The 18116-nt window shown below is 44.9% G+C and overlaps 1 protein-coding gene across 1 annotated transcript in view; it reads right to left on the minus strand.

The window, feature by feature from the left end:
* The window catches only part of LOC146784031 (SEC14-like protein 2), a 534640-nt gene that overhangs the window by 442370 nt on the left and 74154 nt on the right, over window positions 1–18116 (minus strand). The window contains exons 2-4 of the mRNA XM_085634515.1: window positions 14883–14958; window positions 2845–2888; window positions 1730–1792 (exon numbers count right to left, since the gene is read on the minus strand). Of these exons, the coding sequence (XP_085490641.1) occupies window positions 1730–1792; window positions 2845–2888; window positions 14883–14958 (183 nt within the window). The remainder of the gene's footprint in view (window positions 1–1729; window positions 1793–2844; window positions 2889–14882; window positions 14959–18116) is intronic.

An 18116-nucleotide genomic window follows, 5' to 3' on the forward strand; every position in this document is an offset into this window, starting at 1 on the left:
AGAAAGGGCTAAACACAGGAAGAGGCATGAGGCATGCATGCTATAGACAAATGGGGAGAAAGAACAGGAGAGTGAAACAGATCAAGAAACATGGATTAATCAAATTTAATGGTACTGCTGAGCCATAGTAGAGAACGTGGTATCCACTCAGATAACTAAGTTGTTGCACTTAAATTAGGGCTACCACCCGTGAAGGAGGTACTGAGTATTGTTGCTTAACACCCGGAAGTGTGAACATTTGTCCATCTGAATGGCTTCATGAGGCCAAGTCCAAGATCAGTCTTTCTGAACTAACAACAAAAGGTCCTGTTAAAAGTGGGAGGTAGAGACAGATCCTTTGAAGAACACCCTGCTTTCACCACTGCTTTAGCATACAATGTGAGTCTCAAAGACATGTTCATAATTTATTGAGGAACCTTTGATTTATATCACCTATCACGTAATGGTAATATACCCACCGGCCCCTTGTAGTGACAGAAGCTATCAAGATCAAACCTTTTCAATTTTACTGTCACAAAAGAAAAGGGATTAATAGAGGCGTTTGAATGAAAAATTCTTGACAACTGGCAATTCCTCTAGCCAGCATCCCATTCCATTGGTTTTAGCTTCATTATTGAATTACATAAAGTGAGCATACATATGAATATCAGTCCTAGGCCCACTCCAAAAGGAGAAGCCTTGGTCAAATTGATAGCCCATGTCCACTCTACACAGGAACAAGAGAAGCCGTGATTACATTTTGGCGTTATTGGGGCTCATCAGTGATGTGCACCTAAGTCCCTAGGCAGAGTGGTTTTAGGGCTCACATTTGGAAAAGTTTGAACTGTTCTTGCATATGTATTATTAAACGGTACATATTGCATTCTAGATGATATTGTTCTTTCTAATAAAAATAGGCTGGTAATATGCAATTACCAACATGATTAGAAAGGACATAACAGAATTTCTTAAGAAGTGTATGTGCAATGCATGAGTATATTTGAAACTTTTATGATTTTTGCTGTGTGAAAATTCTATTGCTTCTCATTGGAGGACAACAGTAAAAGTGATCTATATAGTATTTACCCTTGAGCAAACACCAGCACACTGCAACATTAATTATTTTGCTACCCCCTGCAAATGACGAAATTAGCATAATAGCCATGACAAGACTGCGAGAAAGAAATACCTTCCTATTCTATAAAGGTTATAAAACGCAATGATCTCTCACTCAAAGATATGAATTTCACAAGGGAGAGTCTCAGTGAAGACTGAGGGAGCAGGCCTAGAAAGGAGGACTATATACACCACTTGTTAGCCCCAAGTCTATCCTTATTAACTCTCATCTCCGAGGCCATGAGAAATGAGAGGCTGGAACAGAAAGTGCCCTTGTCAGTTTCTATAGGTTCCACTCCTTGCCTGTTATTTACCCCCAACCAAGAAGTTGTCCAGGGGTAAAGGATTAGATGGTGAGTCAAACCTTTCATGCCATCAAAGTGCTGATCCCAGTGGCTTATCTAAGCCTTAATACTTCGGCCAAGAGACCTCTATGAAAAGGAGGGTGAGTAATGCTATATAGACAGGAAAGAGCAAGAGGATAGGCAGAGTGAGAGAAACAAATGTTGGAAATAACATAGTATGACAACAAAGATGGGAAAACATTCCAAAAGTGAGAGACTTGTGAGATACATAAAAGAAGAATGGGTGGAGCTTAAGGGGATATGTTGGGAAAGAGTGCATGCATGCTCACCTCTGGAGGGCTCCAATTTGTCACGATGTTATCAGCATCCAGATGCTTGCGGAACTCGACGTGCTGGTGAAACAGAAAATACAAAGTGAGAATAAATGCAGATCCCTGTGGCTCTGTGCTTACTAACGTCTTCATTCCCTCATCTGGGTGTAATAGGGACATTAGTGAGGGGCATCCTCCCCACCTTCTAGGACTCCTGTCCTGGAACAAGAGAGCTCTTCTAGTGCACTGCAACCCTGTCCTGACTCACCCCTAAACAGACAAAGTGGCTAGGTGAAGCGATACAAGATCATTTTACCATTTTTCAGCACATGGAGCCATCTTTCGCTACCAACTGTGATTGGAACATGAAAACTGTGTAAAAGGCATCTCAATCCTTCACAACAATACACATCTAGACAGTATATGTCACTTAAAAGCGCATCATATTGTACCATTCCTTGCAAAGTCTAGTGGGTACATCCGTAGTCCACTTTATAGTTCCAAACTATTATCTTCGATTACCAGTCGGTATAGAGATTGCTTCATCAGTCTTACAGTGCACCTCAGCATCTCACTTGCATCACCACCAGCTATTCGAGTACTTGCAGCAAAGACACAGATAAGCCAAAGTGCACAAGGCAACAATGTCTGAATCCTCTTTAATCCCGGTGCCATGAACTCTCCAACACCTTGCTTATGAATCACAATCCAGCTGTGCTCCAATACAGTCTAATAATGGTCCACATAGTACACTTCCTAACTTTGTAGTATGTGATAATGTAGATAACAGGTTGAGAAATAATACAATAAAACTGCTGACCTTTCTCTCCCTCCCCTTTTATCTGATCTGAGGAGGTACCACACTTGGGGCAGCCCGGGACATTCCTTTTCATCTCGTGCCTCTGTATAAACCCCAAAAGGGCAGATTTCACAATCTCTTTAGATAAAGGCAGGATTGGGTATCATTTCTCCATCCCACTTGGCACACAGTTGGCATGTGTTAAAGACAAAGGGAGAGCAAGAAGGGCAAGATAAAATGATTATATGTGGCTTTGAAATCCCCAGCTTATAAGGATGTGTTTTATTGATTTTTTTGCTGCCAAGGACCAAAGTCCAATCTTCCAAGATCTCACCTTACGCAGCATGGCCTCTGCTTTCTGCAGATTGAAGCTTCTAGCTGAAATATAAGAATAGAGATTACAATTTGGATAACAGCAGCTTGTGAGACTTTGCACTGGTCAATGCCAACAAAGCATCTATCTTCAATTACCCTAATTTCCAATTTATTAGCCAGCGTTCACTCTTTGCCAACCAGCAATCGTGATTAAATCCCATGCTTTATGCTACCTCGGCCAGGCAGCAAGCCCAGGGCTAATGTGAATAGACAGCATGTGACCCATAGAAGAATGCACTATTTATGAGCAAATCAACTATAATTATTTTTTTTATTTAATATCTTTATTGCATTTTTAACGTATTCTGGAGACAAACTCGTCAGACAGAGTTACATATTACATTTTCGTACAAATCAATATCACTACGTCATTGCGTACATTGGTTCAGTTGTTTCCACTTGGTAACCATATCTTACTTTACATCTGTGCCGCAGATTGTGACGTGTGTTGGCAGTTTTGTGTGGGTATGTGGAATCCACATTTACTATCACCTCTGACAGAGGGCAGGACACTTCTATCACATGTGACTTCTCCCAGTGGTAATTAATCAGCTGTATGTATGTCAATTGTTACTGCAGCGTACGGCCTATATACAATGCAATTTCGGATACCATTAGATGATAAAATATAGGCGAGCAAATCAACTACAATTATGTGTTTAATTGAGCCTGTAACAGCAGTAACAGCTCCCCAACAACATACAACTACAGTGAACTACAGAAAACTGCCCAAAACTGCCCACACCATCCACACAGTGTTAGCTGCGTCACATTATAACCCAAAAGAACACCCACCACCACCCAATAGAAGTTAACAGCTAAAAACAGTATCCCCAAATAACACCAAGACATCACCTACCAAGTGTTCGCTGATAGAAATGACATAGAAAAACAATCTTTATTAGCTTCCAGAAACTATACCCTGAAGTTACCACTATTTCAACACTAAGCAACCCTTATTAACTGCTAGAAACAGTACCCCGATGTAGCCCAACACCAAGCAACCCTTATTAGTTTTTGCAAATATCTTATGAAATAACCCTAACTTAGTAGACAAAAACCGCATACACACTGGAAGCAATTGTACACACCAGTAGTACATGGCGTGGACTCCACAGAGGTACTCACTGGTACACGGCTTTAAAGCCACAGACAGTGGCATCATTATACAGCTTGGAAATCTCACGGGGTGCAGGCTCGCACATGGCATGGTAGAAGAAAAGGTTTCTTGCATGTAATACTAGTTCTAAGTCATAACAATCTTTGATGACTCTTAAGGGAGACTGAGATATTTAGTATCTATGGATATCAGCAAAGATACTATGGTGGAGAAATAAGGAGTTCCTGCCTTCACATGACCAAAGGACAGAGGAACACATACGACATGCAGAATGCTGAAGGAGACACCAGGTGCTGAAAACGCACATCTTGAAAGTAAGGCAGCGATCCCAGTACAATTTTAACAATAGAGCACATGCTTTGGAATCCAAGAAAGCACTTAGCGGCACATAGCCTGGAAGCTATAAGTGATTCCACCAGAACAAATAGTACAAGAACAAGGGGCGCTGCCAGTAGACGCCATGCAAGTAATACAATAAACATAGCACACTCCCCAGTTGCAACAGAGGCACCACCAGCTCTTGAAATATATTTTCAGTATCCCTTTGCTATCCACATTTCTAAAAGTTGCCTTGCTGTCAAAACTGCAACTAATGGACTAGTAGTCACTAAAGGTCCAAATAGCATATTTCCTGGAAGCCAACGGGGACCAGCCCTTCCCTATACAAAACAATAAAGTCATTGAGGAGCTGCTAACATGCGATCTGGGTGTCACTTGAGACGCCCATCAACACATGATATTGAGGAATCAAGGATAAGACAGACAATACAACGTTCTCTAACATGCAGTCTTAACATTACAGGCAGAAGAATCCTGAAGCATTTAGTCTGAAAACCACAGGATCAACAGTGCACAGAGTGACAATCACAGAAGGGGCTGCCAGAACAAGGTCTCAAAGCCAATAGAGGAATTATACCGCTTGCTATCTAAAAACATCAAGTGTCCAGCAATACATGCCTTGATGCCATAATGCAGTTCCTGCCAAGGCAGATGGTTCAAGTCGCAGGGGGTGCCTGCCAGCATGCAAAATTGATGTCACGGGTGTGATGGAAGCTTACTACCTGGAAACCAGAAGAAGAGTCTGCTTCCACGTGGCATTAAATGGTTGCAATGGGTCTGCATACTTACTTGCCACAAAGAGTTAAGGGAGAATCACGCTACAAATTGTGACACTCAATGTACTTGACAACGCTATAGAACTTTGCATGCACATTGCTGGACAATCATTCTTCCATCTTTAATTTTCTCCTTGCTAGCTTGGGGTAAATATCTGAAATTCTGCACGTTTCATATCCGATTTGATCCCTCGCATCTCATGTCTACATCGCAATAGCTTATCAAAAAGAGCACAAATGAAATCAGAGAACTGTTATGTCAACGAAAACCTAGGACATATGGAGAAATGCACTAGCCATTGGAGAAAGGAGTTTCACAGGCAAGACGACAATAGATAGGCCTGAGCTCTTAGGAAGAAGAGTGGAAGAGAAGCTGCATGGGGAGCACGTGCTGTTCAGATCACTGCACTATACACCTTAATAACACCCAAACAAATATAAACACACAGGGACACGTTACAAACTGTGTTTTTCTGGGAAAATGTCCTGACAGCAAACAGTCTATAATGCCAAGGAGGAAAGTAAAAGAACAGAGACACTGGCGGATTCGTGTTCAGTGCCTGCGATAACAAAATTGTGACAAGCAGCACAAAAAGCAAGGCTTTCCAGTTCGGAGAAACAATTTACCACACAGAGAAAGTTGGTGTTTTCACAACTGACCAGAAGACTTCCACATCCAGGACTTTGGCAACCCTCAGACAACCAGGCAGAGCACCAAATCTGCCAGTGTACGGAGTCATCCCTCTCACTTGAAAATTTTAACGTTTTAATCGAAAATTATATTTTGACAAGGTCAGAATCCCTGGTGTCTTTTTACCATTACTGCCTTGAACCATCAAGCCAACTGTATTTTAAAGAACAACTACCGTCCCGGTACATGTAAATAGATAGCGATCGACAGCATACCTACCAACCTTCACCTTCACCACACTATCCTTGACCTTTTAATAAATTTCAAAATGGACTAACCTAAAAGTCTCTATCAGGGTATATCTAAAATACTCATCAGGAAAACGACTGAAAGAACTTTACAATGGTCTCAGAAATTAGAAGTAGGTTACCGAAGCAGAAAAGGTCCCACAATGTGTGTGCATGTGTCTAGGGCACAGGTCTTAGACAATAGTGCAAAGTTCATTCACCCTCTTAGCTAGGTCGATGACTCGCTGTAGGAAAGTGGCTCTGTATATACTGTTCCCCAATAGGTACAGTGTGTACAGAGTCCACAGTCCCCAGAGGTTTGGCAGAGGCTAAAGTTAGATATAACCATACTCTCTAAAGTGGTAGCTTGAACAAGCAGTAAGGCAGTATCAGAGGACAGTGTAAAGCATTTGTTGTACACACTCAGTCAGCAAATGGTCTCACACACTCAAGAACTGAACTCTAGGCCAATGGTTTGTATATAAAAATATATGGTTGTTTTATTCTAGAACCAACAATAGGTATCAAAATATACTTTCTCAGAATGAGATGCTTTAATTAAATACTTTACAATAGGCAATTGACTTTTGAATGCAATAGTTACAGTTTGTTGCAATAGGCAACACAATTCCAAACACAATAATACATTGAGCTCAATGGGAATTTCAAGTTAAATGCAATGGATTACTTTTAGGATTACTTTTCTAACTCCAGGACTGGAGCCCAGATTCCATCCTGGGACAGTTCCTCGAAACGGGTGAGTAAATACGATTTAGTTACTGTTGTGATTTTTAAGCAATATTTTGGTAATTTAAAAGTTAACACTTAGAAACTTTTTCTAATGAAATCACCAATGTTATCCTATGGGAGGAAATTCACTTAGCAGGTAAGTGTTACTTTTTCTAGCTCAGTGTTGGATCCAGCACTAGTGTACCACCTGTAAGCAGTTGAGAGAATGCGTTTAGGTTATACAGGTGATTTTTAACGAATATTTGTACGTTTGCAAAATCGACACATAGAAACCTTTTCAGCAAAAACTAGGCAAGGTTATCCTATGGAAGGAAATTTAAGTTGCAGGTAAAGTATGTTCTTTTGTAATCCAGTGCTGGGCTACTAGGCTCAGTACTTGCACATCTATCTAAAACAGGTAAGTAATTACGTTTTCACAGTTGGTACGATTTTTAAAGAATATTTGTAGTTTGCAAAAATCTACAGAAGAAATTTCACAGAGAAACAGTCAATGGTTTCCTATGGGAGAAAATTGAGTTAGCGTTAAGTATGCTTGTAATTACTTTTCATGGTCTAGTATCTCTCCTAATAGCAGGTGAGTATTTTCGATTTCGTTACTCGGTTGATTTTATGTGAATATTTTAAAGTTTAGAAACTCCACACTTAGAAGAATTTTCAAGTGAAACCAGCCAATGTTACCCTATGGAAGAAAAGTGAGTTATCGGCTTTTGGGTAAGTACTCCACTGGCAGAGTTAAGGTGCTGGGCACAGACTCAGGGGTCTCCCAGGGTCAGGTAAGTACAGTTGTTACACCCTCAGCGGCACAGGGGCAGCCGGGTGCAGAGTGAGGTAGGCCCAATGTTATCCTATGGGAGGCAGGGGGCCCGTGGTTGGTGGCTGCTGGCTAGCAGGCCACGTGGCTGTGGGAGCTGGGCTCCTGGTCACTTGCTCAGGGCAAATGGGGAAGTAGGTTAGAGTAGAAGTTACACTGCCAGGGCCACTCGGGCGACTGGGTGCAGGGTGCTTTTGAGCCGTCCGGCGCTCAATGGATTGCAATTGAGAAGATCAAGAACGAACAAAGGCTGCAAGCTCGGGGACGAAGATTCTTCAGGTGCGACCACCACTTCGAGAGGTAAGTTGGGTAGTTGGAGGATAGGTAGGTACCGAGGAGTTGGGCACAGGGGGCCGCAGGGCGCCGGGTGCAGGGGTGCCTTTTGGTGTTGGGAAATCTTACCCTCTGTTGATCGCGCTTGGGGGGGGGGGGTCCCTGGTTCTGAGGCTGCAGGCGTCGTGAGCATCGAGGTGGGTCCTTGGGTGCCGGATTCGGGGTCACAGTCGCCGGGGGGACGTCCTCGTGGTCTTTGTCCACTCCAGCACAGGCCAGGCTTGGCGGGTGCAGAGTGTGCAGGGTTTGCGGTTCCTGGCTGATGCCAGGGGTCAGTTACGTGCTTTGAGCAGTGCCACTGCTCGTGGGAGTCCCAGATGCTAAGAGTCACAAGGTAGCCAGGTCCTCCGGGGTTTGTGAGGTTGCTGGCCACCGGAGATGCCGGGATTTAGCAGGAGCAGATTCGAGGGTCGACAGGCCAGTAGGGCTGGGGCCAAAGCAGTTGGTGTCTTCCTCTTGTTAGCAGCTGCACGGCAGGTCTTCTTTCTTCTTGATCTTCTTTGCTGTTTCAGAATCTGGATCTAAGGAAGGAAGGTTCAGGGTGCCCCCGAATACTAAATTTAGGGGCGTTATAGGTAGGTAAAGGGCAGGGACCACTGGGTCCCTGCCCTGGGGTGGGTACACCCCCTATCCTGCCACTCTCCTGCGGGTCGGGGGCAGTGGCCTAGTCCTGATTGGGCAGGGCTCCCCATCTTCAAGATGGCGAGAGCCCAGAGATGCGTTTCACCTCGCCTTCCCCACCTAAGGGGTGGGGTTGGCAGAGGCTGGCACACCCCCTGTCCTTCCTGGGGGTTTCTGGCCAGTCTTCCCGCCAGAGTGGGGGTTTAGAACCGGTAGGGGCCAGTTGCTGAGTACAGCAAGTGGCCTGGAGAAGCTCACAAAGGCGGCATGCCTTTGAAGCTTCCGCTGCCCATCCTGAGGGAGGAGACCTAGCACCTCGCCCGGGATGTGCATTGTTGCAGGCCCAGGAGAGCGGATGGCTCTCTACCTAGGGGTCCAGCAACATGTCTGCTGTGTGGCAGCCTAGGCAGCCCTTCAGACCAGACGTGGATTGTAGGTTAGGTTCAGGAGCCATCTCTAAGATGCCCTCTGTCGTGCATTGTACATTAAATCCTGCACTGGCATCAGTGCGGGTTTATTGTCCTGAGACGTTTGATACCAACATTTTCAGTCTTCAGTGGAGCCATCATGGTGCTGTGGAGTTCGTGTTGACGATCTCCCAGCACCATATACTCTTAAATGGCAGCACTGCACTTACAGTGCCCAGGAATGGACCTGGGTACTGTAGGGGCACAGGGCTCATGTGCCTGTACCCACACCACTGGCATAGGGCACCCAGCTAGAGGGGTGGCTGATGTATGCCAGGGCAGTGTATTGTTGTGGGCATGGCACACAGGGATGTGTGCCATATCGACTGTTTTGTTCTATATCCAGACACTCAGCCTGCAAGGGCAGCGTGTTTGTGTCAGGGTACAGGGCCTCTAAGGGTGGCACAATAAGTGCTGCAGCCCTTAGTGGCCTTCCCTGGTCACAAGGCCTTGGGTACCTAGTGTACCATTTACCAGGGGCTGACATGTGGCCAGGGTTTGCCAATTTGGGTTTTAGGTTTCAGCACAGATTTTAGGGAAGGAACATAGGCCCTGGACACCTGATTGGCAGGAGCCCAGGGCACACTCAGTCAAAGTACGTTCAGCAATTCAGCAAAAAGTGGGGGCATTCTATGCAAGGAAGATGGCACTTTCTCACACTCGCATACTGAAATAAAGTTTGTGCTGCCAATCATAATGCAGATTAACTCAAATGAGTGGGTCTAGGTTGCTCAAGGGGCGCTATTGCAGAAAACCAAACATGTGGAACTTATTTATTATTTAGTTTTGCAATTTTACATAGCACGGACATGGCCTGAAGGCATCAGAGCGCTTTACAACAAGCAAGATACATGGGTTACAGCCGGTTTCACTAAGGGTAATTGAACTCGGACGTTTACATTGGTGGATGTGTGCAGGAGTTACCACAAGAGGCAGAGAATATACACAGTAAATGCATTGATTTAGATGGTAAGGTCATATAATGAAGGTAGTTCACATCGCAGTGGAGAGAGTACTTAAGCCTGATCGATGGTGATTAACCAAGATGTCTGTCAAATAGGAGGAGCTTGAGGTCCTTTTTGAAGATGATTAGGAGAGTTATAGATTCTAGTGGCACTACCAGAGAAACACTGGCTCATGTATCGTTCTCCACTGAAGGTGGGGGGTTCCAGGAGCAGGGATTGGGCATTTCTGCAACCCCTATATGCTCCGGAGATTCTTTATATCTTGTCTTAAAACAATTATGTTTCACTCTTAAATTCAGTTAGAAGTACACTGCAGAATAGCGCCTATATGCAGCATTTTGCGTAATGTGCTCCATAAATAAACTAGCATAAAATAGAACTTGGGCGCTTGATCTCAGTATAAAATAACCGTTGCAGCTCATGAGGATATAGCTAAATCACACGGGCACCCACTGTCTCCAAAGGACGCCATCCCACTATCTCGGGCTCCAACCACAAAGGACTGGGGGTCTGGAACCCACAGGATGGGTTCTGCAGCTCCACTGAACATCCACATGAGTGGAATACACAGTAAAGCCAGAATAAGGAAATCTTAGTGCTACAAAAGAAATCCCACTATTCATGTAAAAACCGGAAATGACCAGATTTAGACCAGAGGAGAGGGGATGCGTTTAATGTTCTGTGGACAGGGTGGAAGGGATCAGATATGCATCTTCTTCACAGAGACCGAGAATACACGAAAAGAACATGCAGGTTTTTACGTGCCCACTTACTCCAACTCCGGATACAAACAGTACCCACAGTATAACAAACAAACCTAAAATAAATCCCTCGGATATATTGGCTGGCAATTAGTATTGGTTTATAAAGCTGAACAGCCTTTCACTGTGCTTGCTCCCAAAAAGCAGGATATGCAGAGGAGGTGGCAAGTGAAGTAGTAGAGAGTGACAGCAGCTACAGTGTGATTATCTCCTGCTGAACTGGGTACATTACCAGAGTTCATAATGACTCTGAGTTTACCGCTCGAATCAACGATATGCCATTATCTGCAGAGAGCAAGGCCAACCCAGCCTTCCATCCTTCGGAGGTCAGTAAACCAGCTACCTTTAAAGTGGCAACACCCGTTATTTACAGCACTTAGAAACAGATCTGAATAAGTTATGGTAAGGAGAAAAGGGCAAGATGAATTTTACGTTGGAGGGGGTAGATTTTGAGCACACTTTTGAAGGTGCTCTAGGAAGAAATGGGTCCCAAGAATTGAAGAGTACTTAAAATTTGTGGCGCTCGAAGGGACGTGGACCTTCATCTTGGCAGAGGTTGAGGATCAAAAGAAAACACTGAGATGGGTCATGGATGACATTGGACATGGAGTAGGTGGCCATTGCGCTTGGCAAAATAGAAGCCATGAAGCAAGTCCATCAAAGGAATGAGAATATGTTGAGAGCCTACTGTAAATCCTGTAGGATTCTGTAGGTTGTTGCCGGTCTAGGAGCCATATGTGGGGGCTGTTCTCGGGAGGCTAATGAGGGTACAGGTCTCAAGGGTTTAGTACTGTAGTGAGTAGGGTGGAGGCACACGAGGAATCTGTTCAGTTTGTTGAAGACTAGACTGTGAAAGAGTATTGCCTGGGTGAAAGGTGAGGTGGACGAATGATGCAGTAGCAACAGAAGATGCATTGCTTGGAATCAATTATTGAAGGCATGTGAACCTTTAGGGCTAAAATGCCTAGCTATGGTGAATTGCCATATATAAATAAGGAGCATAGACTTGTATTAGGGGCAGACCTCAGCTCGGTCCTTCCATTTGGAAATGTGATCCTACAGTTTAGAGACAACTCAAATTAACATTAGTAAGTGTGAAGCTAATTAGCTTACAGCACCTGGAAGATCACACTTCGCAGCTGAGAGTGTGGAACCCATGATGTTGCAGGCCACGTGGAGCATATTTTAGCATCAGTGAGTTTTGTACCCATTTGGCTGCAGTACTGAGAACACTCTGCTGTGTGGAAGGGAATGCGGCGCCCATGAGACTGTGCCCTGAGGAGCTTTCCCTGCTCTAGGGAGTACAGTAACACATTTGCTAAACCATTGGGCTTCATGCTGGATAAGAATGTCTATCTTCAAGCCCACCTAAACCCCTTAACAAAAAAGGCGCACAGCTCCAAATTCGTTTTTTTATGTGGAATTAAACAGTTCTTACCCAATGAAGATTTTAAACACGTGATCTAATCTCTAGTTTTTGAAGATTATAAAATGGCAATTCCTGACTTGAATACCAAGGTTACATACCACCCCACTGAAAGCAACACTCCATGCTGCAGCTAGCCTAGTCAATCACCAATCCTGATTTCCATGAATTGGCTAATCGTCGAAGCTAGAAGCATTCTTTTTTTCTTTTAAACATGTCTTTTATTCATTAACTCACAGATGGTACATTACATGTTGTCATGTCAGGTCACAAGGCGAGGAAAAATAAATCGCAGTTTGCCTTACACATCAGGCAAGTATTTGCAGGATATCATCATAAACTCAATGTTCGCCCGAGTACTCGGCTCACAAGCGTCATTGCTGAGCATACATCACCATGCATGTCACATATGACAACTTCCATGGACATTGATAATGCACATTAACAAATGTAATGAATAAAAAAACAAAAGAAGCTAGAAGCATTCTTAAACCGACGAGCTTTATCCATGAAACTCTCTATTTGAAACCTAATCTAGCTAATAATTAAAATAGTTGCCCCAGGTGTACAAAAGCAATTACGTAGCACAGGCATCTTTATGCTTCAATTCAAATCCATTCAAAATATTGTCCATACTTCTGTAACCCCATTGCTTACTATGTACCTTTCCACAAAAGTGCCTTTAATGGCTCCCCTAGGCGATTTTCAATGATGTGGGTGTTGTAAATCTAATTGTATTCCATCCTTGTACAGGGGTAATGATCATCTTTTGATGTTGATATCGACAGTGTAATTTCTATGCTGTGTGCAATTATCTGGGTCTTGTCCTTGCTATACAAAAGACAAATAAATAAATAGTAGGTGTAGGAACTGGTAGAGGTTTGTCTTGTGTAAGGAAGTATTGGACCCTCCCATGGCACAATACTGGGGATGTTTGGCTGGTGTAAGAGACGGTAGGAGCCAAGGGTGCGTAGTACTGGTGCCACTATATATGGTACAAAAAATGGTGGGACCCATTAAGGTACAGTAAACGAGGAGCAGTGTCTGGTATGATGAAATGTACAAGGCAAGATGTTACAGTAGTGGGGGAGCTCTCTATCATATAAAAAACTGTAAGGTCTCGTAGGGCTGCGGTACTGGAGGCGCTGTGACTGCTGTAAAGATTTATGGGACCTAATGTGGAATACGACTGTGAGACCTTTGCCTAGTGTACTGAATAACTGGCTCGATAGGTTTGCAGATCTGGGAAAGCTATGCGTTCTGTAAGAACTTGAGGGATCCACTGGGGTGCAATAGTGGGGCAGCTGAGTTTGAAATAAACAGGTGTACAGCCATGATGCTACAGTACAGTTAGAGCTCTGTCTCGTGAAAGGCAGAGTAGAACCCTTTAGGATGTGTTCCTGAGCTCTGCCTCTTGTAAAGGAGAATGTTAAGATCCAGGTAAGCGCTTAACAAAGGAAATGCGATTGGATGAGGAGGAAGAAATATTTTATTGCACATGGAACTGAGTATAACAGCTAGAAATAGAGAAGTAACACAACGAAACACCAATCAGCATTTAGGCAATTCCCAGCTGACAATATCCACTCAATCTACATTTTAGCATTTACCACCATTCTAAATTCCACACGCACATACTCATGCATCATCATCCAGTTAACACACCCACATTTCAAGCCAATACCACAGAGTGAGACACATGGGGTGAACTGCTGGGAAGCTTTGGTGTTGTAAAGAATGGTGAAATGCATCGGATGCAATAACAAGGGAGCAATGTCTGTTGTAAGGGAGGGTCATATTCAAGGGTGTGCATTTGGTTGTAGTACACTGGGGGCTTTGACTGGTCTAAAGGACTCTGAGATCTATATAAGCTGCAGTACAATGGGAGCTATGCCCTGGGTAAGGAAGGGAGTGTGGAACTCACAAGGCTGCAGCACCTGAAGCACTGTGGCTGGTTTAAGGAAGTGTGGGACCAATGAGAATGTAGTACTAGGGAGATACGTCTGGTGTAAGGAAATCTGGACCTATGAAAATGCAGTACCAGGGAGCACCATCTGGGGTAAGGGAGTTTGGAACCTATGAATATGTAGTGCTGGGGAGCAACACCTGGTTTAACGAAGTGTGGCACTCAAGAAGATGCAGTACTGTGGAGCTCTGTCTCTGTAAGTAAGTGTGGGGTCCATAATATTGCAGTGATGTGGACCCAAAACAAGGCAAGCAAAGAGGACAGTGTGGGGTATCAGTATGACCAGCTAACAATGTCATTGTGTAGATGCTGTTGGTAAAGGTAGGTCTTTGGCTTCTTCCTGAAGGTGAGATTGTTGTAGAACCCCCATGATCTCAGCTCGAGTTACATTACAGAAGGTTGCTCGCCTGTCAGACACGAAGCTCATCCTCTGTAGGCCCAGGTTTCTTGTTTTCTGAGAAATGCTCTCTCTGACTGCAGAGACCTTTGTCTTCCTACAGTCCCTTTAACTTGAACATCTTGCAGGGAGTTGAATAGGTCATGGTGCTAGAGATAAGGGGGAATGAAGCTTATCTCTGGGAGATAGTCTGCACTGCTTCGCCCTCCAACCTTTAAACTCTCCTGACAGACTCAATTTTCTATCCGTTCGAGCTTGTACAACTCCCACCCCACCCCTCCAACACATACACACATACCGCCTTTCTTTCCCTCTACCACGCAAACTTACATCTCTCCAATGCTTACCTCTGAGCCATCGCAGGAGGTAATAATCGTCCTGGCCTGGGAGTCCGGGAAGCACATCCTTGATATTCTCACGGAACTAAGGAGACAGAAAGTGCAGCAGGCGGTTTAATGTGCAGAAAGGGCTGTCGAAGATTACAAAATGTACAGCCAGAACAACATCAGAAAATCCGATTATTATCAGGGTATCACAGCATAAGGTGCTCAAAGTATAGGTGCAAGGGGTGCTGGAGCACCCCTAAAAATAACCATGCAGGAGTTCAGAAGGTGAATGAGCAATAAAGAGGCCTTTAACGTTAGGTGGTCTTCTATAAACTTCAGGTTATTCTTTTAACATGGGGATTGATGTTTACTTTTCTTTCTCCAACTGCAAAGCCAGCGGGTTTTGCAGCATGATTTAGTGATATATTTGTGACGGAGTGCTGCCAAATGCAGCACTGTCTAGATACCACAACCTTACCACTCTCCTGCTGAATGGACGTGGCTCATTTGCTACACTAGTTCTTTGTGTGAAGCTGGATTTTTTCACAATCCCAATGACTTCAGTGACATAACACTGATCGCAGCACCCCCACTCTTGAAAATTGTTCAAGCACCACTGGGTCAGAGTCCCATGGTCCCTGCTGAAGATAGCACACACAGCTTTCACCCATCGCGCTGTGAAGGCCACTGCCAGACAGCACTGTCAGACAGCATTCACACTGTTGAACCACCCCTTGCTACAGACAATGCACGCGCACACACACACAAACACCTTTGACAACCTCTCTCTCTCTCTCTCTCTCTCTCTCTCTCTCTCTCTCTCTCTCTCTCTCTCTCTCCCCTCCTCCTCCCCCCCCCCCCCGAGATCCCCTGCCACTTATTACCAAGCACACTCACACGGTTTTCCCACTGTCTGAGGACCCCTGCTACAGGTAGTGCATGAGCACACACACCTCTCTAATACCAGAGGCTTATCAAGGCAGAGGTACACTGCAGACAAGACCCGTCAGGCCCATCTGATCTGCCCTGCGTGGAGGGTGGAGAGCAGTAGGGTGATAGGAGGTGGACCACAGCATGTCAGTTATTGTAGCATAATAACTTGCTATGCCTTTCGTGTGCCACCAGGACATAAGCAAAATATGAGCCGGACTAGGGTTTTAGGCATGGAGACCTGGGGGGTCTTGGTCGCAAACCCCTGATCAGAATTGGCCACTCGGCCTAAGAAGAGTTGGCAAAATCTGCACATGTTCAGGTTTAATCGTGCTCATCTGGTATAAAATAGAGATGTAGTCTGTATACCCTCCCTGAAAAGGTTTGTATAGGTATCTCCTAATCTCACCATCTGGAGTAATGGTGTGACCTACTGTGATTACACCCAATTAGTGTAAATATGCTATGTGAACGTAAAGCACACTGTCACCCACAAGGGTTTCATGGCGCTGAGCTGGTGTATGCACCTAGTCCTGCTTTTGGTAGTTTGGTTAATTAAAAGGCCAGGTCTTAAACTTCTGGTGGAATTCAAGAAGAGGGGAGGAGACTGATAAGTAGTGGCAGGTCGTTACAAGCTTTAGAGGCGTTATAAGAGAACGCTCGTCCTCCTGGTCTGGTTCTGTGAATGTTTGGGAGCTGTACAAGTATGAGCCCTGTGGAGCGTAGGTGTCTGGATGGTTTGTGGAAGTAGAAGCGACTGCTTACGGAGGTTTGTAGTTTTCTGGTGATCTTAGCGTAGAGGGTGTTTCCATAGTCCACTTTTCTGGTGACAAGGGCGTCACCAATGGTTTTTCTGGTTTTACTTGATAGCCATCTTCCTGAGCATCTTCAGTGTATGGTAGCAGGATGAAGTGATGGCGTTCACGTATTGGTTTTTTTACGTTTATTTATTACATTTTACATTAATACAGCTTAAGCATGCAAGTAGCAATGAGATGTGCGTGCAATTCTGTTATACAGTTGATGTTCTGCTCAAGTGTTACAACTCACCAGAATAACTCAACAAACATAGGCTCTCTGTCCACTCGCTGTTCGTGTAAGGGGGCCTGGGAGGAGAAGGGTGATAGGGCGTAAGGGGGTGGTGGGAGGTAGGGCCATCAATGGAGGGCCGTGGGTGACCTGGCCTTACGGTGGGGTGGGGGTGGGGGTGGAGTACTCTCGATTTACCCCAGTCCTATGTATTCGGAGCATAGGTTGGGGGTCAGATAGGGTGTGGGACTCGAGCCCACGGACCCCGGGAGGAGTGGACATTCCCCATGGCATGGGGCTGGGGTCCTACATCTGCGGAATAGAAGGAGAAGTCTGAGGGTGAATGGCACAGCCAACAAGGGATGCTTCCAGTCCTTGGGCCATTGTGCAGTGATACAGATCCCCGACTTCCTCATGGTGTAAGGCATCAGCCTTTGCCCTTCGGCTAAAGGTGCTCGCCCAATGTTCTGGACGAGTTGGGGTTGTTAGATTCAAGCATGTTGTGACCATTTTCTTGACCAGGATGAGCGCCAGATCCAGGGTACGTGCTGCTACTTTGTTTGCGTGGTCTTGCATAGATGCCCAGGGCTCCTGCCTCCCGTTAGGTAATCCCTGCGATCCCTGTGACTTGTTCCATGTGGGATAATATTGTGTTCTAGTAATGTCGAATCTGTGGGCAGTCCCTCAGCAATTGTCTTAGCTCTGCTCCAGGGGTGCTGCACCTGGCGCAAGTATTAGTGCCATCTGGATATATGTGGGCCAGTCGTTTAGGGGAGAGGTATGCCCCATGAAGAATGTAAAATGAGTTCAACTTCAGATGAGCATTATGTGACACCATTATTTATCGTTGAGTGGCCTATCAAAATCCTTTTTCCAGGTGTCTCTCAGGGGTCACAACGATGTATTTATGTGTGCGATTAGAGCCTTATTAAACCAGCCAATCAGTTTACGAACATTGCCAATTGCGTGTATTGGTTTCTGAAGTTGATTTGCATCTAGTTACGTCTTTTGCGCTGCCCAAATGTCACCCACAGCAACTTTTAGGGCGGCGTAAAGGAGGAATTGATGTTGGGGAAAGTATACTGTTCAGTCTGGGTCTCAAATGACATTAATTGGCTGTTCTGAAACAGGGTAATTTGCTATAGAGCCCAGTCTCTTCTGATATTTGCGTTTGTTGAGTTGAGCGGTGCCCCCCCATTGGGAATCCGTTCAGCGGAACAGTAGGTACCTAGGACGTTTGGGAGTTGATTAGAAGGAACGCTTGCATCGGACAAGAGAAAGCTACCCGCAGAAGGA

The sequence above is a fragment of the Triturus cristatus genome, chromosome 11, assembly GCF_964204655.1.
Source record: "Triturus cristatus chromosome 11, aTriCri1.1, whole genome shotgun sequence".
In the NCBI taxonomy this organism is placed as follows: Eukaryota; Metazoa; Chordata; class Amphibia; order Caudata; family Salamandridae; genus Triturus; species Triturus cristatus.